Source organism: Cydia strobilella, chromosome 4 (assembly GCF_947568885.1).
Source record: "Cydia strobilella chromosome 4, ilCydStro3.1, whole genome shotgun sequence".
Classification (NCBI taxonomy): domain Eukaryota; kingdom Metazoa; phylum Arthropoda; class Insecta; order Lepidoptera; family Tortricidae; genus Cydia; species Cydia strobilella.
The window spans coordinates 5,793,163-5,817,384 of NC_086044.1; the positions used below are offsets into that span (position 1 = coordinate 5,793,163).

General features: G+C 37.8%; 2 protein-coding genes across 2 annotated transcripts in view; one reads left to right on the forward strand and one right to left on the reverse strand.

The window, feature by feature from the left end:
- The window catches only part of LOC134741007 (homeobox protein aristaless-like), a 509,271-nt gene that overhangs the window by 476,654 nt on the left and 8,395 nt on the right, over positions 1 to 24,222 (reverse strand). The window lies entirely within an intron of this gene.
- On the forward strand, positions 1,892 to 24,084 carry LOC134740530 (protein Wnt-1). The gene is made up of 4 exons (XM_063673041.1): positions 1,892 to 2,323; positions 9,114 to 9,376; positions 19,292 to 19,590; positions 20,415 to 24,084. The coding sequence occupies exons 1-4, from the start codon at positions 2,232 to 2,234 to the stop codon at positions 20,937 to 20,939; spliced, it is 1,179 nt and encodes a 392-aa protein (XP_063529111.1). The 5' UTR covers positions 1,892 to 2,231; the 3' UTR covers positions 20,940 to 24,084.

A 24,222-nucleotide genomic window follows, 5' to 3' on the forward strand; every position in this document is an offset into this window, starting at 1 on the left:
AGTGAAAGTGAAAATATGACCTTGAACGTGATACAATATTCAATCAAAATATTTCATGAATAAGGGAAATAAATTTGATATATATATAAGAAGAACACGAATGACAAAAATTGTAGTCACAGGCGTCACAGCCAAATTTGCAGTTATTAGAAAATTGATTATTATTTCTGTTACGGTTATAACCGATTTGCACTCCCTAATTCGTTAATCATTTTAGACGTCAACTTGCAATACGTTTACATGTCTACTTACAGACAAACGATAAATGTGTAAAATACCCTTCACGATATCCTTCCAACCCTTCTACCACAATTTCTTCTATGACAAAAAATACTTTAAAATGAAATAGTCATTGGAACAAAGTAGGTATACATGTCATTATTTATTGTTATTTATTTTAAATCAAATACCAACATAAATCTTAACATGAATCAAGCAGGTAAGTACGTATAGGTACGTAGGTACGATGATGGTGCTGGCCCGAGCATAGATAGCGAGAAGACTGTTTATTGCCAAATCTGGAGTCATAGGTATCAAGGGAAGGTATCCTTACCCAGAAATGGGACCTTAACCGGTAAAAAAACAGTAAGACAGGTAGGTATAACGTACTGTGCCTGTAATGTAAGACGGCCGCATGGGCACAAAAGGCTTTAAAGGATACATTTTTCTAAATTAAGGTATAATCTAAAAAACATCAAATTTGAGATGTGGCCGTATTTTATTGCAGGAACCATACGAAAGCGTGCCTTCCGTGCGAACGTAACGTAGGCGCTGCACTACACCGTACACGTGCGCCCCGCGCGCGCTGCGCCGGCGCCGCGCGCTGATTGGCCGCCGCGCCGCCCCTCCCACCGGCGCTGACTCATCTCGATCATAGACATGGATCCCGATTTATGGCGCAGGGATCTAGGACTCTGGAGTGGAATTATTGGATGTTTTGTATCGAGTGAAAAGTTGCTAAATTTATCAAAAACATGTGGCTTTAGCAAAAGGGCACATATGGTAGGTAGGTGATCATAAAGGTGATATTGCTCTAAAATTTTAATTAGGTATCGACCGTATCAACAAACGACTACCTACCTACCTACCTAAGACTGCCTATTTCTGTGCCATATTTGTGTTCTATGTCTTTGTACAATAAAGAGTTTATACATACATATACATACATATAGGTACATACGACAATATTGTATTTTATTTAAAAACGTGACACATGAATGTTGTTAATCGAATTTAAACTGTTGTGAGACATATTAACATTAAATAAGAATAATTAATTAATTGAGTCTAAACCGTAAAATTATTTAATGAAATTTGTTGTTCGTAAATCGTAGATGTAATATTTTTATTAGGTTCCTATGTTATTGCCTTTATTGGCATTACCTGTTTATAATGTGCCTAGTTAATTACTGGCTATAGGTATACTTATATGAATAAAAATTGTAAAGTGCCTTCTACCTAAAATTAAGTTGCCATCCTAAAGTTACCATTCTTGTATCAAAAACCTTACTGTACACATTGCTACAGTTAATAAAAATAATTTAATTAACTGTCTGTAAAATCCATATGGCTCCAGCTTTTAATTGATGGAAAAATGCAAAAACCTTGCAACACTGTATTATACTTGATTATACCTACCTATTTAAAACCAACACACATGCCATAAATTACTGGGTTGCATCAGTTGCTTTTTCCTGCGCTCAACGGAATTTGTAGCGGCTAGCAAAAACTAGATCTATTGCTGCCCGCCATCTTCCTGACTACCTAGTTATATCTACTTAGTTCATTCAGGTGGTTAGATGTTTACAGGTAAAAAGTCTGCGCCTTGTTAATTTATCTAGATAAAGATACTGATTAAATTAGACGCGGAAATTAAATGAAAGCTGTGAGATAATTAGTAATGACATAAAAAAAACCAAAACATCATTTTATCTTAATCGCAAACTTAACGCCGGTCAATTACCTTAAGCAATTAACCTAAGTATGTTTCGGCAATGTAAATATAAACAGCATTAGGGCAACTAATCCAAGCAACAATTGCATAACCAACCTAATGACCTAAACTCAAAGATTACAATGTGTCGAAAAAAAATAGAGGCGCGTACCAATCGGACGTAGGCAGGTGATCAGAGACCTCCCTCCATCGCGGGCCCGCCTCGAGGCTCCGGCTCGGCCGTCAGACGTGACCGTGCGACGACCGGCCGCGCTCATGCTCTCTCCCGCCCCTTAAAATGAAGTGTTTGTGGTTATTTGTGCTCACAGTTCTGTGTATACGGTGCGACGCCGCTGGCAAGCCTCGGAGAGGACGCGGCAGCATGTGGTGGTGAGTACACTCTGTTTTTGTCTTTGAAATTTTGACTTAGCGAGCTAGGGTTTAAGGTTGTTATGATAACTAGGTACAGTGATTGAGGTAGAAACAATATAAGTGAAGTTTGAGTGAAGATTACTGTGCGTTGTCAAAGTTTATGTTATAAAAGTGTCTTAGTCGTTAACATAACTTATAGTTTAAGTTATGACGTTTTCATCAATGAAACTACAACCGAGTCGTACTAATGTCACAACAATTTAAGAATACCTTAAAAGTGTTAGTTAAAATCAAAAGGTTAAACGCATGTAGAAGTTAAAGTTTAGCTAAATTGGATCGTAATTGTGAGGTAGTAAAGTTAAGTTTCGCCCGCCGCCGGCTGACAGCCAGATGTTTCCCTCATATAAATCGAGTGAGATAATTAGCGAATCATTAAAGAAACCTAACGCGTGCGGGTTATAGCCCACTAAAACTTAATTATTGACTTTAAACTAACTAAAATCTTAAATGTGTAAGTTAATTAATGATGTAATCTTCTTCGCTTTGGTTTGTTGTGACAAGTAATACTTAAATAGTGCTGCATTAGATTTGATAGGGATTATGAAGATTTATTTGTACAAATATAACATCATGTAGGTTTGTCATTTATTTAACAGATAAACACTTTTATTTTTAGGTTAAGTTTCTTAGATAGTTGGAGTTTTAGATGTGATAGGAAGATTGTAACTTGAAATGAACAGTCTTATTAAACTATTATGTTAAAATACGTTTAGCAGGTGCACTACGTAGGTTGATTTAGAGGTTATTTATATCAATCGGTTGTTTGGGATGTGGTACAATTATTATATTTAGAACTTTATATATGTAGAATTCTAAACACGATAAATAGTTAATTGGTTTTCCGCACTAAATGTGTAATGCAAAGTAATATTCAATTTATAGTTCATTGTTCACAGCTATAAAATATTTGTAGCCTTTTTGATTCGATCTTCCGGCTATCGATTGCATGTAATGCCACTAATGCCAGTAGCATACAATGGCTAATTTACATGTATTTGTTTACGTAAACGCTTAAAACATTAACTAAATCATTTAAACAGCACCTACCGAATGCCTTATTGTTCGACTTTGAAACCTGTCATATAAAAACGTCACTTTCTGACACATATTTCATTGAAATAAAAGGTTATAAACTTTACATTAGTGTACACAATACAGAGACTGGTGGATTGTTATTCGTAGACAAGGCGACGAGTGATCCCGGTTGACGGACGGGAGCATTTAGTTTGTATTTGCTCTTGCTATCTCTGAGCTTCTGGTATGTCTTGCCTAATACCACACTAGACCTAGATATCTTTTAGACGGAAAATATAAGTAATTTTTATTCTCATCTACTCTAAATTTGACTGGAAAGGATCCCTAAATGGGATTTAAGTACAACTTGCCTGTTCATAATATAAATTGTACAAATAAAACGTAGTAATAAATTTATACCTAAGTGTTATAATTATAAACATTCCCAGTGGTAGAATACAATAGTGGTACAATAATTATGAGTTAAATATTTATACGTACTAAATCGCCAAAAAAAAATACCTTTCATTTACCTACCTTACCATACCACACTAGACCTAGATATCTTTTAGACGGAAAATATAAGTAATTTTTATTCTCATCTACTCTAAATTTGACTGGAAAGGATCCCTAAATGGGATTTAAGTACAACTTGCCTGTTCATGATATAAACTGTACAAATAAAACGTAGAAATAAATTTATACCTAAGTGTTATAATTATAAACATTCCTAGTGGTAGAATACAATAATGGTACAATAATTATAAGTTAAATATTTATACGTACTAAATCGCCAAAAAAATACCTTTTATTTACCTACCTTAATATAAATATTTTGTTAGAAGTATAAGTTTCATATTTAATAATCCAATATGTGTAGGAAACGATGTAATTTGTTAAAATATACAGAAAAACTCTAATATCACTCCCGTAATTATAAATCACGTCGATTGTTACGTTTCTATTTCTATACTAACAAAAAAGGAATCAAAAATTATGTTGTATATTAGAACTGTAATTATACATTTTTTGTAACCTAGACTTAGGTAATGAAAAATGCCGTCGGCAATGTTTCGTCGGTAATCATTAAATATGTATTGACATCTGTCATATTATCTACATTTATTTATATTTAATTTATTCATTAAATTATTTGTATACTCAAGGCCTTACAATATCTTATAATAACATCGTAAAAAAAACATTTCGATAGCCTTGTTTATGTTTACGCATTGTAAAATGATCAAAAATAGGAAATTCATACAAACTGACGCACATACGTGTACATAGAAACAATTTTCATTCTTAAGTAGCTGCAACGTGTTTTGTGTATATGTGTCGTTTTCAAGCAAAAGGTACCACTTTGTCGCTTGCCATAAGGACGCTCGGATAGATTATTCGTATAAAGATACTAGCAAATTTCGTCCTTATGGTAAGCGACAATGTGGTACCTTTTACTTGAAAACGTTACTTATACTGGCAATAGGTATACTCAAAGAGAACATATAGGATATAGTGGTACTGTCATAGTAAATTTTGTAGTCACAGTAAATTTAATGCCATTTATCGACACACGATTAAAACTAAAGATAAAAATATCAAAAAAGTATATATAATAAATGTTTTTTTTATTTGTATTTATTATTTTTATATGATTTTGACCCATGTTCTTTTACTGATATGTGTTAAAATTGTTAAATAACAAACGAAACCGTCAACGCCATCTAAACGAGAATAGGCCAATGGTTGGTATTGGTGGTAGCGCCATCTGTACGAGAATCTAATTTTCTTGATTTCCGAGGCACGTTTTTTCCTTAGACTATTCATCTTATACGGAGTCTTTGTCTTTGATATCAGTTACCAGTTAATACATAGTTTCTCGAGACTTTTAATTGTTCAATTAAATTAAAGACGCCGCTTCTATCACGTTTCTAAGTTATTTTGTTCTTATCACGGGCATCAGAACTAACATAGGCTCGCGTTACGCGTAACTTAATTGTTTGCTCTACTAATAAACCAATTACTATATACTATAACTTTTTTATGCTTAATTAACCATTATTAAATAGATGAGAATATGTTACAGTTTTCGCTATTAATACGCATATTACGCAATACAGTTATATCACTTATATCATTGAATGCCGACGGCACCATTTCATTAATTATTTTTATGAAATTTATATGTTTGTATGCTATTATTTACTTACTTCCCATACCTATTTTACTAACATATTTTACTTTTTTTAAATACAAATATATATATTCGTACTTACATTGATAACATAACTATGCCGACGGCTTACATTTAGACGCTTCTTCATATTTAAGTAAGTAAGTTAACACTTTATTGTACGAAAAAGAAAGGAATCATGGTTACATCAGATAAAAGTGACCAAAGGCGAACTTAACCCTAAGAGGGATCTCTTCCATTCAGTCCATAAAGGGGCCCACTGACTATCAGTCCGCCGGACGATATCGGTCTGTCAGTTAGAACAAAAATTTGACAGTTTCGAACAACTGACAGGCCGATATCGTCCAGCAGACTGATAGTCAGTGGGCCCCTTAAGTCTTATTTATTTATTTTAAACTTTATTGCACATAAAAAGTGTACAACAGGCGGACTTAATGCCATTATAGGCATTCTTATGATTATTTTTATCATTGATGATAGGACTAGGACCAACATTTTCAAAAATGTATTTATCTATTTAAGCAAAACAATAAAATATGATTGCTAGTTCTTTTACAGATAATATACATATACGTACTTACTTTTAGATCGTGAGCATTCGCTTGTCATTAAGGAAATGAATCCCCTTTCGCTACTCACTTAACCAAATGCCATCTGCCGGAACCACCACTTAACATTGAAACCCGGCTAGCTAAACCGCAAAAACACCTTTAAGAAACATGCCAACGCGCGTGTTAAACTTTACTTTATTTTTAAGTATTAAAACTCCTACACACCGCGATAAAAGATAAAAAAAATTGTTCAACTAATTTGTATTCATCACATCTCTCCGGTATAACGCTACGAAATCGCGTGCCTGTATCGCGATAACACTGATAACACAGGCTGTTTATAAAGATTTAAACGTCGTGTGGTTAAAAATATCAATTTAGGTTGCTTGAAACTTTAGTAAGTGTTGCTGACTATATTTTTATCAAAATCAGTGCCTAGGACAGACGCTATTGCCCAGGTTCAAGCTTCTTTCTTAAAGGATTATTAATACACGTGGAGTAAAACGATATAGGTTTTCATTTGTTATCAAATAATAAAAAAATATGTTAGTACATTGGTATAAGTAAAGTATGTCGTGGTGTAGAGGTATACTTGAGGTTGGCTGTGTAACGATTATCGTTCACATGTTACAACATGTTACAACTTGTTAGGCCCACTTGCACCATCTCACTAACCCGGGGTTAAGCGGTTAAACTGTAAACACAGTGTCAAATTTTATTGTACTGGTAACCATGGTAACTCCAGGTTTAACTGCTTAACCCCGGGTTAGTGGTATGGTGCAAGTGAGCCTTAGAGGTTTAATTATTTCAAGTACCATCTAGTTTCTTGTGCTAAATAAACCTGTGCAATATATTTTGTCACGAAATATAGGTACGAGATAAGTCCATATTCATATAAAGTTCGTTGTACTGTTCAAAACGGTCGTTTGTTTTGTTTATTTCACTCCATTAACCTATTTAGTATGTAAATATTTAATAATTTTCTACTAATGAACGGGTAAATCGGGCATAACACTAAATATCTTACCGATTTCTGTTTAATTGATTAGTTACATTTGTTTCATCATTTAACCTACAATTTCATAGATTAAGTAATAATTTTAATACTTGTTAACCTTTTTCCACCTACGTTTATCGGTCCATGTTCATTCAATTAGACGACATTATTCATTCATGTAATGTCCATCACATCAGAATGGCTTCATTACATTATACTCGAATGGCTTGATATTAATGTTATTAGACCGATTCAAGTTTGCGATTTCCCGATTAAACTGGTTTACAATTTAGACCCACTTCCACCATCCCACTAACCAAGGGTTAAGCGTTTAAACCGGTAACCCAATGTTAAGTTTTACTGGTAACTCCAGGCTTAACCGGTTAACCCGGGTTAGTGGAAGGGTGCAAGTGGACCTAAAGAGCGTATGTCTATTCCATTTCATGGTGATTTTGAACAGTGTTGTTGTTACATTAACATGATCTTATAAATATGCTTCATTATTATCTGACGGTAAAGCAGAACGTGGGTTTATGATTTTGACCGGTCATATAGCATACTTACATTTGCTGGTTTGTCATCTGTTCCCTTTAATGTAACAATTTACAACAAGAGATTTCCAAGTTTGTTTAATTTGAGAAACAATTAATGCAGCCGCAAGCGAGTATAAAACAAACAAACAAATAAAATGTTTTCGGCCTTTTAGTTACGAGTACTAAGAGTACCATTCCGTTGTTCATCACCCGAGGAAATGCTTAATTACCGGAATAAGAGCCCAAGCCTTTCAAAGACAATATTTGTTATTTTGACACATTCATACAGGCCTTTATCGCTGTACAAACATTTCGTGTGCCCGTGAAAGTCATTCACGATTTTTTCCCTTAAGACTCGCTTCGTATTTAGTTTCCTACCGACGTGACAAGTGCTAAGAACTATATATGGACAGGCAAATATCCTTTGTTTTCCAAGCAGTTGTAGGTGTCGATTTTTTTTGTAGCACCCAATATCGGATTAAGATCTTTTTAAATTGTCGATGCGTCATATTCTCATCCGAGACATAATGATAAAGTTCAGTAACTTTTTGATGCGTAGAATGACCATGATGATGATTGCATAAATTAAATTAAATTGGACCCAATAAAAGGTTTGATTTTAAATGCACTTGCATGTTAGTATTGAAGAAAAAAGGATTATCTGATATTAATTAATTAACGTATTGAGTTTCACAATAAGAAATTATTTATGCAAATTTATTAACTGCTGTTGATTATTATACCTGCTATAAAGAACTAAATGCTGTTTATGTGACTTATTTAAATTCGATGTAATCATTAGATAACAATCTTAAAATATCTTATTGCCACCGATGTTTGGCACACTATTAGGATAATTTTATTCAGACAGACTGCAACAAAAACTTTAAGAGCAAATCGTATGTCACAGCCAAAAGAAAAAAAAAGGTTTGAAGGAGTTAAAGAAAACAAGTTAGCGCACATAAATCTTGAACTAAAAGTAAAGAAAGCCTTAAAATCTAAAAACAAAACCGTGTCGCAGCGTCTCCACAAATTCTTAAAGGAAATGAGAATTTCCGACGAACGCGTCCATATTTACGTAACACTCGACTACAAAGAAAAGCAAATAGAAAAGTAATACCATTTCCAGCGTTTGGAGCGGCCGGCGAGTGCTCCGGGTTTTTTTGTGGCCGAAGACCAAGTTTTTGAACCGAGGACAAGTCAACAGGCCGTGATCTCGATCGCTCTGCCTGTTGACTCGGGCCCTCCAAGATTAATGCGCGACGCAAATATTTATCTAAACGTCTGCGGATTGACAGTTCGGTCGTCAATTGTTTGTTGTCTTTACCTTTTCAAATGAGCAGTTCATTTCGAGCACCCGGCATTAAGTGGCGTTTGGATTATGTTTTTTTGGGATGCCATTGTCTTTTGCAACGGTGACAAAAGTGGATAGTTTTTGTAGCATTTCGTTTTGTTTCAGGGGTATCGCCAAAGCGGGGGAGCCAAATAATTTGTCGCCTATATCTCCGGGCGTGTTGTACATGGACCCCGCAGTACACGCCACGTTGAGGAGGAAACAGCGGCGGCTGGCGCGGGAGAACCCCGGGGTTCTCGCCGCAGTCGCAAAAGGAGCCAGCATGGCTGTCGCAGAGTGCCAGCACCAGTTCAAATATAGAAGATGGAACTGTTCAACGAGAAATTTTCTAAGAGGAAAGAATTTATTCGGCAAAATTGTAGACAAAGGTAAGTGTCGTTTTTGAACTATAGGCAAATGTTAAATGGCGTCAGATTATAAGAGGCGTTGAATCGGAAAGTTAGATAAATAAATACCAATTACGATCATTGTTGCTAACAATCTGACGGTCTAATACCTACCCAAATCACACTGATCCTGTCACCAGTGCTTAAAACTTAAATAGCCAGGTTAAAAACACGCGTCATTCATTTGTCTCAATTTCGATGCAAAAAAAACTAAATCCATAAGTTTTTTTGGAGAAGAACAGATTATTGGTGGTTAAAAAAACTTGCAATTGAAATGTACCTATGCCTTGAATGTAAAAAGTGGAGGGTTTAGTGAAGTAACAAAGAGTGGGTACAAATTAAGTGATATTTGTAAGCAACCCTTTAGATGGTATCTTCAATGGGGTAGCGGGGACTGAATAAAGGGCTCATCAAGATAAAACATCCGGGATCAATTACGTGTGCCCGAGTGACGGGAGCTCTTTTTTACATTTGTTAAAGGGAATCTGATTTTAATGAACGTTTTCGGAAATTGGGCCTTTGGGAGACATGATAGAGTTACAATTCGTTTGCTGGCAAAGTAAGAGTATTAGCAAATTAGTTTGTTTCTTTAATCTTCAATACATGTTATTCAATTAAATTAGAATAATTTGATTCTTTCATGGAAATTACAATAATGAAATTGTCTTTAAACGCAAAATTACTTCTTTTGTGAATATGTAATAAAAAACAGACTGGAAACAGTTGTGCCTGACGTCAAAAAGTGTGCTTATCGAACTAATGCAAAAGTAATCCAAAAGTATGTTCCATAATTTGGAACCCTGCAATCACAAAATCACCATTATCCTGCAACCTGCAACGGTTCCGCTTGGATGCTCCGCGAATATCCCTGTTATTCCGACATCACCTAATATCCAGTTTAACTGTGACTCCGAAATACGCATAAACTATGCGTGATCAGAGCTCTTTATATACTGGTTTTGCTTTGTTAATACGGGACCAGGAACGCATTAAATCCCATAATCTCAGAGTACTGGCACCGTAGAGTCCATTTACTCTATTTGAATGGGCGATATTATCAACAGATACGAATCAGCAAATAGATCCCCATTAGTTCCACAATACTGGTACACTCGGACTCGTATTAACGCTGTAGATAAATAAACTTCAGGCTACGGAGATTATAATGGCGGACGAGGAATAATGATAGTGTTTTACTCATTGTATCATTCTAAAGGTTGTCATTAAAGTTGTCGCTCTGATGAGAAAGTACTTGACTTTCCTGATTCTTGCTTCACGTAATAATTATTTGCTTTTAAGTTCATTTTATGGTTGGATCATGGATGGAACCCTAAATTCGTTGTTAAATTCACTTACTTATTTCAGTTACATCAAGTTATATATTTTTTGTTTTGATCTTTATTTTAAGAATTATCTATTATAGGTTTCATTTACTTGTATAGGCAAGTGACTTTAGTAGGTACTCTTAAAATAGCATATTGGTTAGCCAGCACGTTTTTTTTTATGCCCAACATATAGCATTTGTCCCTCTTGCACTCACATACTGGCTAGTAAGAGACAAATGCGATATCAGATGGGATGTTTTATTTTAATGTAGCATTTATATGTTTGCTAACTTGTCTATGCTTAAGTTGGAACTGATTATTCAATAGATGAAACATATAGTCACTTTGATTAATATATACAATCATATTAATTCGTCATTAACTTTCGATATATGTACATTGTTATTAGTGTTACTAACAGATGCTGCACCCTCAGCCCCAGCGCTATAGATCTTTGAATTCGCGTGATTGTGATAGGAAACTCAATAGCTGGCAGCACTTAGATGATATCATGTATACCTTACGATCAGTAAATTTATGTACATACATACCTATACAAAGTGCCTAGATAGATTGGAATTCAAACATAAATACGTTTAAAAAAAGGGCCACGGAGCACTAATACAAATACAAAAATACAAAATTCTTTATTTAATTAATTAGCTTTACAAAATGATCTGAAGGGATGAAACTATAACTATGTAAATAAATTAACCTAAACTAAACAAACATATAGATTAATCTAACAATATAGAATTTAGAATTTATATTACATTAGAATTTAAAAGAAACACAATTAAAAAGATACATGTAGATGTATGAAATAATACGAGCGTAAAGAGAGATCATTTCTGGGTGTGTGTGTGTAAGAGCGTGTATTTATGTGTGATGTGAGTGTAGGTGTGCATGTGCGTGTGCGTGCGTGCGCGCGCGCGCGCGCGCGCGCGCGTGTGTGTGTGTGTGTGTGAGAGTGTGTGAGTGTGTGCGATCACTCAATGAATCAATTTTATATTGGTATTAACTTTTCCTTACTGAATACGGCCCCGGGTTTATTGACTAAGGTTATATAACAAGTAATTTGATAGACATTAACTAAAACCTAGAATGACCTTTAAAACTGCACACAAGTGATCGTGAGAAATATTATAGTGAATGTATCGTACGGATTATAACGGATTAGGTACTGGCTTTAATCGCGGTATCGTGGAACTTTGTTGCATTTGTAGTCGATACTCTTGGTCCGTGGGGCCCCGCACCACAGGGCCTATACCGGCAATTGGCGAAACGGCTGGTGGATGGGACCGGAGATAAGAGAGCTGGCAGCTTCCTCGCCCAACGCTTGAGCGTAGCGATCCAGCGAGGAAATGCTGCCAGCATCCTCGGCACCATGCCCATTTTAGATTTAGATTTTTAGTTTTTTAGTAGTTTTAGTTTAGTTAATTGTAGTTTAATTTTTACTGTAAGGCTTTATTTATTGTTACTTTTATTTATTATAGTAGCCCAGTTAATTTACCGAGTGGCGTAGATCAGAGTGTCAATAAATTAGTTCTAGTGTGTGTAAACAACAGTCAAAACATCTACATCTTGACCATCTTGTAGACACTTCGCTAAACTCGCACGGACCCAAACAACCAAATCGCTTTCACCGTCCACAAAAAATAGAATGGCTTTTATCCTCCCTCATTAAGACACCAATTTGCGTAACAATCAAGTTGCTTGACTGCAAACGGTTACTTTGTTGCCCGAATCATGGTTGTTCCATCTCCGGTGTCCGATTTCGATGCTTTGTACGCGATATGCCTTATTATGAGCTCGCGAACATCTGGTCTTTTAAGAGCATTATTCGATAAAAACAGCAAAAAAGCCAGTTTGTAATTCAATTTTGTCGTTCGCAGGTTTTTTGCACTGTTTGCAAACTTATTATTCTGGATTACTCAAATTCGATTCACAATAGAAATTAACATTTCGAAAAATAAGTTAATTAGTAAGCAATTCAATCCACTCAGGTATACTCTTCTTATAAACACGTTCTTACGCAACCCTGTAAAAAGTGTCTGGCATTGATTAAAACATAAATAAAAAGTTATATCGGAAAGCTTTCCTTAGATCGGACGGAGGTCGGCGCGCCCGCATTACGGGGGTTATCTTCAAAATTAAGAGCGTTTGCTTCCATATCTCCAGCTAATTCGATCTTATTTTGAATTCGTCGATATCTGGGGCCATCCGTTTGGGCTGGAGTGCGCTCCGGTTATTCAACTCGCGTTAATGAAATGTCCAAACGTTTGCGGTAAACGATGTTTCTATTAGCTTTGAATGCAGTGAAAGATGCTATTCTTAATGTGCGCTCACGTTTCTTAGGGAATGTTAACTATTGCTGTGAATGGAGGAGATTGAGTCATTCTATGTTGTCGGTTCATTCGAATCCTTTCTACGCATTATAAACTTCACGTATTGTGTAACCCTACGGTCAAGTTGTAAAAGGTTCTTGCCAACCACAAGATCTATGTTCAACATTAATGGGCACATAACATAACACACAATATAACATAACATTAATAAGGCTTCGTAAACGAGACCATAAACCATTTAACTCATGAAATATTCATGTAAGGTTATTGGTAACAAATCGCAATTAGATTTATATGTTTACTCAATATTAATGATCATTAGTTGGAAAAAAGAAACGTTTCGGGGTCGACACTACCCCGCGGCGAGACAGGTCTGTGTGGATTGGTAAATGAAAATAATTATTATCGGCCCAGATCCGGATTATTTATTTAAATAAAACATGTAAATTGCAGAGACAGAACTAATTTAAAGTAATTGAGCACGCAAGCGATAATTATCGCCATTTTGAGAATAGTTTTATGACCAAATAAAAATTTGAAAGGAAATATAATAGGGTACCAATTAAGTTTCTATCTTTTTAAAACTACTGATGTATTTTACGACATTCGACATCACATATAAATTTATTTAAATTTCACACATATTACCGACCGGCCTGGCCTAGTGGGTAGTGACACTAGTGACCCTGCCTGTGAAGCCGATGATCCTGGGTTCGAATCCCGGTAAGGGCATTTATTTGTGTGATGAGCACAGATATTTGTTCCTGAGTCATGGGTGTTTTCTATGTATTTAAGTATTTATATATTATACATATCGTTGTCTGAGTACCCATAACACAAGCCTCCTTGTGCTTACCGTGGGACTTAGTCAATCTGTGTAAGAATGTCCTATAATATTTATTTATTTATTTTTATTATTATATATTACATAAAATTAGGTAGGTACATCGATGTCAAAAAAAACAAATCAAACTTAAAACTAATTAAACTTAACCAAGCTACAACTAAATAAAACTAAAACAATAACTGATGTACTTTTGTGTAAGTACAATATAATTTTAGTGGCATTGTTCTTCGGAAATATATTTATGTCATTTTTTTTTCTTTTTATTTATACCACGTCGGTGGCAATCAAGCATACGGCCCGCCTGATGGTAAGCAGTTACCGTAGCCTATGGACGCCTGCAACACCGGAGATATTACACGCGCGTTGCCGACCCTAACACTCCTCTCCCTCGTTGAGCTCTGGCAACCTTACTTACCGGCAGGAACACAACACTATGAGTAGGGTCAAAGCGAGATGTCATTCACAGTGCCCATACCTCTCTTTTGGACGTAGTTTAAGGACATATCCGGGTCCGGACGCAGTTTAAGGACATACCCGGGTCATATCTGCCGGTTATTCATATTACAATTTTCTGATATACATACATGTTCTCTTCATGTCAATTATATCGACATATTCCTCACTATGCTCTTAAAACTCTCATGTATATTATATTCCTTAATAAAGGACCTCGCTAAAAGAGCTCGGAGACCACCGTAGTTATAATTTCACTTATTAAAAAAACCTCAGCGATTACAAAATTTATGTTATATGCGTGTTTGTTTAGAGAGTATTACTTTATTAAGAGTACGCGCACCGGGGCGGGCGACCGCGCGTTACTGCTGCAAATATCAACGATAAACTTTTTATACTTTGCAATTACCTCCATTTGAGAAACGCATAAAAACGCAGTCGATCGCAGCGGGAGGCAGCGACGGTTAATGAAGCTCGCCAATCATAGCTAAATAGAAAACGCTCATCCAATCCTGGCTGACAAAGAGTTTGTCTCACGACATAATTACCGCTCTGCTCACAAAGACCGCCCGGAAGGGCGCGAATAATTACTAATTTACACGTCGTCACAGCATTGACACTAGACGAGACGTCTTCATCCCATTGTGGTGCAAACCTCAAGGATCGCATTAACACAAATGATGACAACGGCACAATGCGCTCGGGCCTTTATGCCTCGTGTTATTGTCGAGAATAGAAAAATATATGGGTCCCCGTGGAGCGAGCGAGCCCTCCTGCCGAGTAGTTTAGCGAGGTCCACGGAAGCCGCGTTTACACCTAACATCGCCTAATAGCAGGTAACTCGGCCAATAAAAGCCGACCTTTTTTCAAATATTTCCTGTTTTGAAGTGTTTCGAATATCGGCTCCCAAGATTCCATCGCCCGTGGGTGGATAAAACGTATAAAACGATCGACTCACAAAATAAAATGGATACAAAATGCGCTCGACGAAATATTTAATGCTCAATTAGATAAGCGTTTTAGGTTTTGTGGCGTTTGAATTGTTTTTGAGATACAGAAGTTTCGTCGCTACGTTTTTATTCTACTCGCGTGGTCCGCTAAGGCAAAAAGTTAGTGGAATTTAAATTTTTGTCTTGCGAAATTACGACCTATCAAAAGTTTCAATTCGAGCTGCCCGTTATTGTTTATTGACAGCTCACTTGAAACGGAATTATTTTCGGTACTTTTTTTGAGTTTGAAAACAAATGTCTTTGTCTGTCGTGTGAATGGCAATGGGAATGGAAATGGATGGCCGGGAGCGCTGGCGGATGGTAGCCGGCCGAGTGGTAGCCGCTTTGTGCCACTCACAATGAGTGATATACGGCCGACGTAATTCTCAATTGTCGCACTGAAGGCTCGGACCGCGGAATCAATGTGAAATTATCACCCATACACGGCATAACGAAAATGAATTATTGCTTTTTATTGCCCCATTCTCGACGCGCCTTTATACCAAAATTACCTTTACTCACTACTAGTTCACTTTTGTTTTATTTTTGCACCTTAGGCTATAGCTACCATTGCAGGTTCCTTTCATTTTCGTAACGGCACCTTAAGTCGACGTTACCGATTATTTTTTATGTGTTTCTCGACGAAACGAATCGAAGTCATTTCTCTTACTTCAGAAGATAAAATGTCATTACGCGGCAGTAAAACGTTGTATAAATACAAATCTGTAATGAGTTCACCATAGTTCGATAGAGCCGCTCTCCAAACCGGTCAAACGCCGTGGCTCCTTTTATAAACGAGTGATTTATTGCTGTTTTGAGTAATTACGTCCCATCAAATTTGAATAAGTCGTTGTAAATAATAAGGCACAAGAGGCGCGACGCGCGAACCGTCATAAGTCAATCCTTCTTATTAATCTTGTGGCAACACTTAGGCGTGATGACTTAATGCGGACAGAGACGTATTTAATTAGTGCATTAATATTGAATTATTGAATGATTTGGCGCGGCCAGGTGCTCGTCAAGCGTCAACAGTGATTAAGTTTTATTTCGCACGAGCGATCGGCCGATCCGATTTACGAGTTTTTGACTTTTATAAATTCCCAACACCTCGCCTTAACTGCCAATCCTCGGGATGGAATTATCGCTCGCTGCTCGCTGTAAACCGTACAGCCGACCATTCATTATCCGCACAGATAATCCACCGACAGCACTTTATTATCAGTTATAATAATAATTTACTTTTATAGATTAACATTACTCATGTTTGTTCTTATTTGACTGCGATTTGATGGGATGAAATTGCCATAATAAAATAATAGGGCATGTTAAATATGATTATTTTAAAGGCAATGCTGGCGCGCGCAGGGCTATTGTTCGTATCGCAGGTTACGTATGGCCGGTGTCGGATTAGAGTTGTTTGGGCGGTTAATTAGACCCGAAGGACATTTACATTTTATTTAATACCGTGACTAATGCGGCCTCTCGGATGAAGCCTCTTTGCATCTGTCATAATTTTTCTACGTCGCGATTTATTCGCAAAACGCGACAATCGGCTTTGTAGCCGGGGAAACCGATGGGCTTGGTCACGGACACAAATTACACAATTATTTATAGTTGAGCAAATATTGTCTCGCGAGTTAAAATACGTAGTGTTATTCCTGATTTATGTCAAAGTTGGTGAATCATCGGTTTGGAAGCCTTGAAAATTCTCACAGAGCGATTAAAATGCGCAGTTTATTAATTAGTCGTACCCTTGGTTGGTCAAGAAAGAGGCGGCATTAAAATCTCAGCGGGCACTCATTCACAGATGTCTGTTGACAGATGTGTGGACAGATATCTACGCGTTATGAAGCCGTTTATTGGGCGCAGCACGTGGTCGGGCACCTGGCGACTCCCCGCGGGCAGACCTCCGCAGTCCGCACTCGATGCATCAGACCTCTACCGTTTTATAACCCAACTATACATCGGATTCCTGTGTTAAAGATAAAAACATATGACTTGTTATAATGTTGGAGAGTTTGTTTACAAAAACGCACAGAGACGTATGTAACCGTGTTAGCCGAAAGCTATCACTTTACGATTGTTATTTACGTGTGCCATATTTAATTGGCCCGCACCTATTCGTTATAGTTAATGCGAGAGAACGTTTCCAAGTCATTACTGAAGATAAATGCCCTGCTCTGCGACGCTCGTATTCGTATTCTGTACCGTGAATTAATTTCGTCCGAGCATTGAATGATGGCAAAATTGACATTAAAATTCCCAGTCGAACGTCTAAAGTAATTGCTGAATAAAATACTTTTGTATAACATCCCAAAGCGAACAAAAAACGGTCCCGAGCGGCAGTGTGCGTCCCGTAATTTATATCGGTGCACGATGACATCTCAATAAAAAAATGATTTCATTTGCTTATTGAGTCCTTAATAACGCTGGCGCTTCGGGCTGGTTCCACATATTTTTGATATAAATAACAACAAATACGCGTTCCTTATTATTTTTACATCCATAAAGGAGTCATTCGTTTTTACCGAGCGGGAGGTGGCCGGTAGCCCACCAAAGGCGTCGCTGGCGCGTCGTACACTCGAGAACGTACGGCGGGAGGTGACACGGCCCGGCATTAGGCCCGCATTAATTGCTAATTTTACGTTAATCGAGGGCCTATCTCGTGAGCGATCGAGGTTTTATAGCCTGCAAGGAATTCCATCCCGGCTTGGACGTGCAAGACCCCTTAATGAGAGCTACACTAACAATACCTACCCGAGGTATTAATACGCATTACGCCGTAAAATTACAATGTATACGCGAATTAATAACGAGATAATGTTCATACGGGACAGCCGAGAAAGTTTATGCACATTTTTTTAAACGAATGTAAATTTAATTATGTTCGACGGCTAGACGGTGATTCATTATTCATTCGGGTCCGTTAATAATATCGTCTCGTTGCGTAGACAAAGAGTTGGGCTCACTTTAATCGAGCACTCGAGGTTATTAAATCGATATTAAGAGCGAGGAATCGACGCGCGTACCACTTGTAATGATCAAATTTATAATCTCTCGGGTAGGTAAGGCACTTCTTTATTTTCAATCGTGGAGATATAGATACCCTCTCTCTTTTAATTGTATTTTATGAGTATTTGATTCTAATGCCGGCCATTAATTATTTATAACATTCGATACGGGATGCGCTGCGCTCGTTCTCGGATGAATGGGCCTGCGATGCTCGCTTTATGCTCAAACTTCATCTTAAATCCGGACCGAACATGACTTATTCTGTTTGCTCGGAATGTCGTCCCCGTTTTTAATTAACATACCCATAAATTCATAAAACGACAATGGGTACCTCAATATAATTAACCTAATACCGATCGTGCCACAGGGTCTGCGCCATATACGATTTGTTTACGACTCGTTTTGAAATATTTTAATACCTCTCCTACCCTTCGCGATAAATGTAATTAAAATAAGGCCCTCCGTTATTGGAACGAATTAATTTGTATGAAATGCCAAACATGTCAAGTTGAGAAATGTATTGAACCATTCCATTCGCATACCGCAGTGAATATTCGTTTTATTATTAACTCAACATAATCGTTGCCAAAAAAAAAACCGGCCAAGTGCGAGTCGGACTCGCGCACCGAGGGTTCCGTACTTTTTATTAGTATTAGTTGTTAACAGCATAGCGGCAACAGAATTACATCATCTGTGAACATTTCAACTGTCTAGCTATCACGGTTCATGAGATACGGCCTGATGACAGACAGACAGACGGACAGACGGACAGCGGAGTAGTAGTTTTTACCCTTTGGGTACGGAACTCTAATAAAAACAGCTATGGGAGTTTCAAAACTATGTCATTTATTATGCGCTAAGGGCGTTACCATGTTACGGCTTTTTGGTTTAAAAAGTCTACAATTTGTGTTATCTTGTCGTAGGTTGCCGAGAAACAGCGTTCATATACGCGATAACAAGCGCAGGAGTAGCGCACGCAGTGTCGCGGGCGTGCGCGGAGGGCGCCATCGAGTCCTGCACGTGCGACTACTCGCACGTCGATCGTCAGCCGCACCGCAGCCGCTCCGCCGCCGCCGCCAACGTGCGCGTCTGGAAGTGGGGCGGCTGCAGCGACAACATCGGCTTCGGCTTTCGCTTCAGCCGCGAATTCGTAGACACCGGCGAGCGCGGCAAAACGCTCCGAGAAAAAATGAACCTACACAACAACGAAGCCGGCCGAGCGGTAAGTCGATTGGCCCACTCGATCCATCAACGCTTATCCAATAGCCACTTAGCCGGTAGCACCTAATAAACATCCATTAAATAAAACAATCGGCTATCAAGCCAGCGACAGGCATTGTCGTCTGGCGTGTTTACATTACCATTACGGGTGACGATCGATCCTCGCCACTTGACGCGTCGCCCGTGCATTAATTACGCCGCGGGCCGGGCCGGCGCGACCGCCACCCATTCGTTGCGCTCGCGCAGCTCCCTCCCACCGCACCCACCATTTGCATACCCACTGTCTGTTCCCCCCTAAAATTCATCAAAAAGGAACGACGGGCGCCTCGAGCCACCCGGCCGCATCATTAAGCCACGCGCTTAATTCCTGTCACGACACACGCACTGGGTGTCCACCTGATGAATATTCACGACATTCCATCGATTGTTTTACACATATTTGGACACTCGACCATACAATGTGAATGAATAAATAGGCGTTCCGCGTTCTACGAAGCGCCAGCGCTCGGGGATAGTAAAATATTTACTGTCTCCGTCCTCACGTCATTTATCTACCTTCTAAGAATGATGAATGTTCCTAGAGCATGATTTATGATCGGTCCACACGCGGTGACGACCGGCCCACCTCCTCACGATTTGTAACAATTTGCTCGATCGTGAGATGCGATCGACGGAGTGCGCTTAAGGAATCATCGATCACTACTATCGACGCTTATCGCAGGAATTTAAAGATATTCGTACATCATTATGTATCTAATACTTCTATCGAGACCCCCTCCTAGGCGCAGCGGCAATTCAGTACTAATATTATTATTTTGTTGGCAGCACGTGCAAACGGAGATGCGGCAAGAATGCAAGTGCCACGGCATGTCGGGATCCTGCACTGTGAAGACGTGTTGGATGCGGCTGCCGAGCTTTCGGTCGGTGGGCGACGCGCTTAAGGACCGGTTCGATGGCGCATCGCGCGTCATGATGCATAACGCGGAGGAGGCGCCCGTGCAGCGCAACGACGCCGCGCCGCACCGCGTGCCGCGACGAAACCGGTACGGCTTCCAACTGCGGCCGCACAACCCTGACCACAAGTCGCCGGGCGTCAAAGACCTAGTATACTTAGAAGCCTCGCCGGGATTCTGCGAAAAGAACCCGCGGCTAGGCATCCCCGGCACGCACGGGCGTACCTGCAACGAGACGAGCATAGGCGTCGACGGCTGTGACCTCATGTGCTGCGGCCGCGGCTTCAAGACTGTAGAGATGACAGTCGTGGAGCGGTGTAACTGCACGTTCCACTGGTGTTGTGAGGTCAAATGCAAGGTCTGTCATACCCAGAAGAAGGTCCACACGTGCTTATAGGCGTCAGACGTCGGACTGTGTACCAGTTACACTTGTGATTAGAAATTCTGGTGGTTGTGACTCGGACTCGAGAGTGGACCCGTTTAAAGTGCTCCGAGGCAGATAACGGACCGTGTATATAATCGCTTCACTTTTTCTTCTATCGGAGTCGACGAAATCGTAATTCATGTTGACTTATGTAAATAGTTCTATATCACTCTTTATTTCTTCTTTTTTACGCGTATAATTGATCCGGCGTGAAATTAAAATAAGCGATATACTGTGTAGTAATCTCGGCCCACTCACCCGGTTAATTTATTTGGCTATTAAGTGCGAACATGTGATCTAGTAACGTTATTTTTTGTGAACACTGTCATTCGGAAACTAATGAGACCAGTTTAATGACGATTTGTTTCTGTCAGCCTGTCATCCCTGGTACAATCGGAATTGGTTTTATTGGTTTCCTTATGCAGTCAGGTGTATAATTTATTTATTTTAGATATGATACCTATACGTATTATTTCCGTTTGACTGCGCTCCGACTGGAGACACCTACGCTACGCTTATTCTGACTTTAATTGATATTTCTTAATATCATTTCAAAGTTGTGTATACTAGATAGATTTTGTTTTTGCGGATAGTTATACTTGGATATAACAATTGCAATAATTATATCGGGTTAATTAGTTATATTAATGCATCCTACAGTGCAAGCACGTATAACTGTTACATCAAAAGCGAAATTATCTTATAAGTATAATTTTCATATTATAATTAGGCTTGTTATTGGAATTTGTGTCTTATTCCGAAGGCATAGGGTGTCTTCGCGGACGCTGGGAGCCTGTTATCAGCCCGCAAGTAGTCGTCGTAAAAGTGTCCCACATTACGAGATAAACGCTCTCGAGAATTTTAATTAAATATTAAACGAATTAAATAATCAGTATTATACGTATAATATTGTATGCGTGCTGCGTCCGATAGTCCGAGATAATATGCACGCGAGCTTGACACATTTTGTAAATTTTATACATTATGCTCGTCCATTTACGCTGTCCTTAATATATGTCCTCATGTAAAAGCATGTGTGTTACTTTTAGTAACTTTATATTGTACCGGTTTTACGGATTTTAGTAGAAGTATCTACAAAACGATTGATTGATGCATGCGATATACAAATTGATGTTTTTTAACTGATAATTTTAACAGACCACCGTTGATATGATTCCACTGATAAATAATATTATGACAGATTGAAGGATACCCGATGTATCCATTGAGTTTGGGGTGTTTTTGTAGTTGATGGTAAATTAAATTTGCTGTCGTACAATTGCCAAGAGTACTGTCGCTTTAAAGACTGGTGCTAAACCAGACGCGTTTGTAGCACGCCTTCAGCTCCCTACGTACGAGTAGAGACGCGCCTACTAACGTCAGTTGTAATGTATGGAATTATATGTCAACTGTTACATTCTTCCAGATAATACAATCAGCGTGTGCAAACGCGTATTTACGCAGTAATCTTAATCCTTACTGCATTACGTATCCGGCATGGATCGGCCTTGAAGTGCTTTCGGCGTGACGTTTCCATTCTCAGTGGATATAAGGCAATACTCAATGTCCTAATAACCGTACTAAACCTGACTGTCTAAATTCGATAGTTTGCCTCAAAGGGATTTATTATGAAAATATATCGTACGTGATATGTGATATAAAATAGTTAGCCAGTAAGTAATAGGTAGCCCCGCTGAGCCTTCGTGTAAGGACATAATGGCAAACATATTGTCATAGGTTTCTTTTTAATATTTATTGAAAACTTGTTTTTATTGTGCATGAATTTACTTTAAAATGTTGCTTTAAAGTAAATGAATGATTAGATGAATCGGGATAAAGAAAACCTTTCCATTTTTGTGTAGTTTTCTCACATTTTATAATGAGTCTGTTTAATAAAACCCTTATTATTTCACCTGACAATAACAATTCGTCATTGATATGTTTTTTGGGTCTATAAGTATACAGGATACAGGATGTAACAAAAATAATAGAGATCCGTTTAAGGGCATATTCGGTATTATTTTCTGATTAGGAAAAAGTAAAAGAACATTTTTTTGACGGGTATATTTTTTATTCTAAGGGGCAGGTCGTCCAAGTCGGCCAACTCTCCATACAAAGGCCAAAAACTTTTTGCGTCAAAAAAATTCTGCTTTTTCCTAATCAGAACACGATACCGAATATGCCCTTAAACGGATCCCCACTATTTTAGTTACACCTATATGTAAGGAAACAAGCGACCATCTTCACTGACCCAAAAATACATATCAGGCAAGTTTTCATAGCCAGTTTTCACATGGTCGATCATTTCTTGCTTTTCACCGGATGAGGGCAAGACATACTCGTTATTAGTTACTTACTTAAAAGACATATTTTACAGGTTACATCACTAAATGTAAAGATATTCATTATAAAGATTCATCTATACTAGCTTAAGGATTCCTAATCAAACGTAAATTATTAATTTCCGATTTGCAAACATGTTTTGCGTTCAAAATTAGATGATTTCGGTGTTATATGTGCTGATTTTAAAGCTAACCAGTGGCAATGTAAGTTGTAATTGTGTACGAGAGCCGAGTGGTAACCACGAGGACATAAAAAGACTGAAGTATTTTATAATTTCGTAGTTTTAATATCCATGACGGATTTGTAAAGCCATTGTTTTGAATTTTAACATGAAATCTATTGTGATAAAAGTATTTTAACCTTAATTTAAAACAACCAGTAACCACAGATCAAATTAGATTGGTGCCATTTTAAATATTTTTCTTTTTATTTTTGACAGTTTTATCAGTTTTTAAAGTCACTCTTAATAAAATGCAGTTTTTTAAATTAATTTTACGCATGTAAATAAACTCTTATTTGATATTTTAAGTTATTTATGAGAAAGTAGAAATTTTAATTGTAAATCTTAGGTAAAACACAATTGAAATCAGCTGAACTAATCTGAATCTCACTATTGTTGTATAGATGAATGTACCTTTTGAAATTATATTTCGTCCAATGGCCACTTTTGGGGTTGACACATTTTATTATAGTATTGGTTGTACATTAGCAGTATCTATTTATAATTAAAATATTGATTAGTTGTTACTAAAAATACAAAATCAATCAAAAAAAACGACTGTTTTATTCCCACATCATCAACTAGTTAAACTACCTTTTAAATGCGACGCAACTTTGATGGCGTAAAGGGGCCCACTGATTAACTGTCCGCCTGACGATATCGGCCTGTCAGTTATTCGGAACTGTCAAATTT

Bases quoted from the DNA above. Each gene is read 5' to 3' on its own strand.
- LOC134740530 (XM_063673041.1), top strand. From the start codon at position 2,232: ATGAAGTGTTTGTGGTTATTTGTGCTCACAGTTCTGTGTATACGGTGC. The intron at 2,324-9,113 runs GTGAGTACACTC...GTTTTGTTTCAG, and splicing joins GGACGCGGCAGCATGTGGTG to GGGTATCGCCAAAGCGGGGG. The intron at 9,377-19,291 runs GTAAGTGTCGTT...ATCTTGTCGTAG, and splicing joins CGGCAAAATTGTAGACAAAG to GTTGCCGAGAAACAGCGTTC.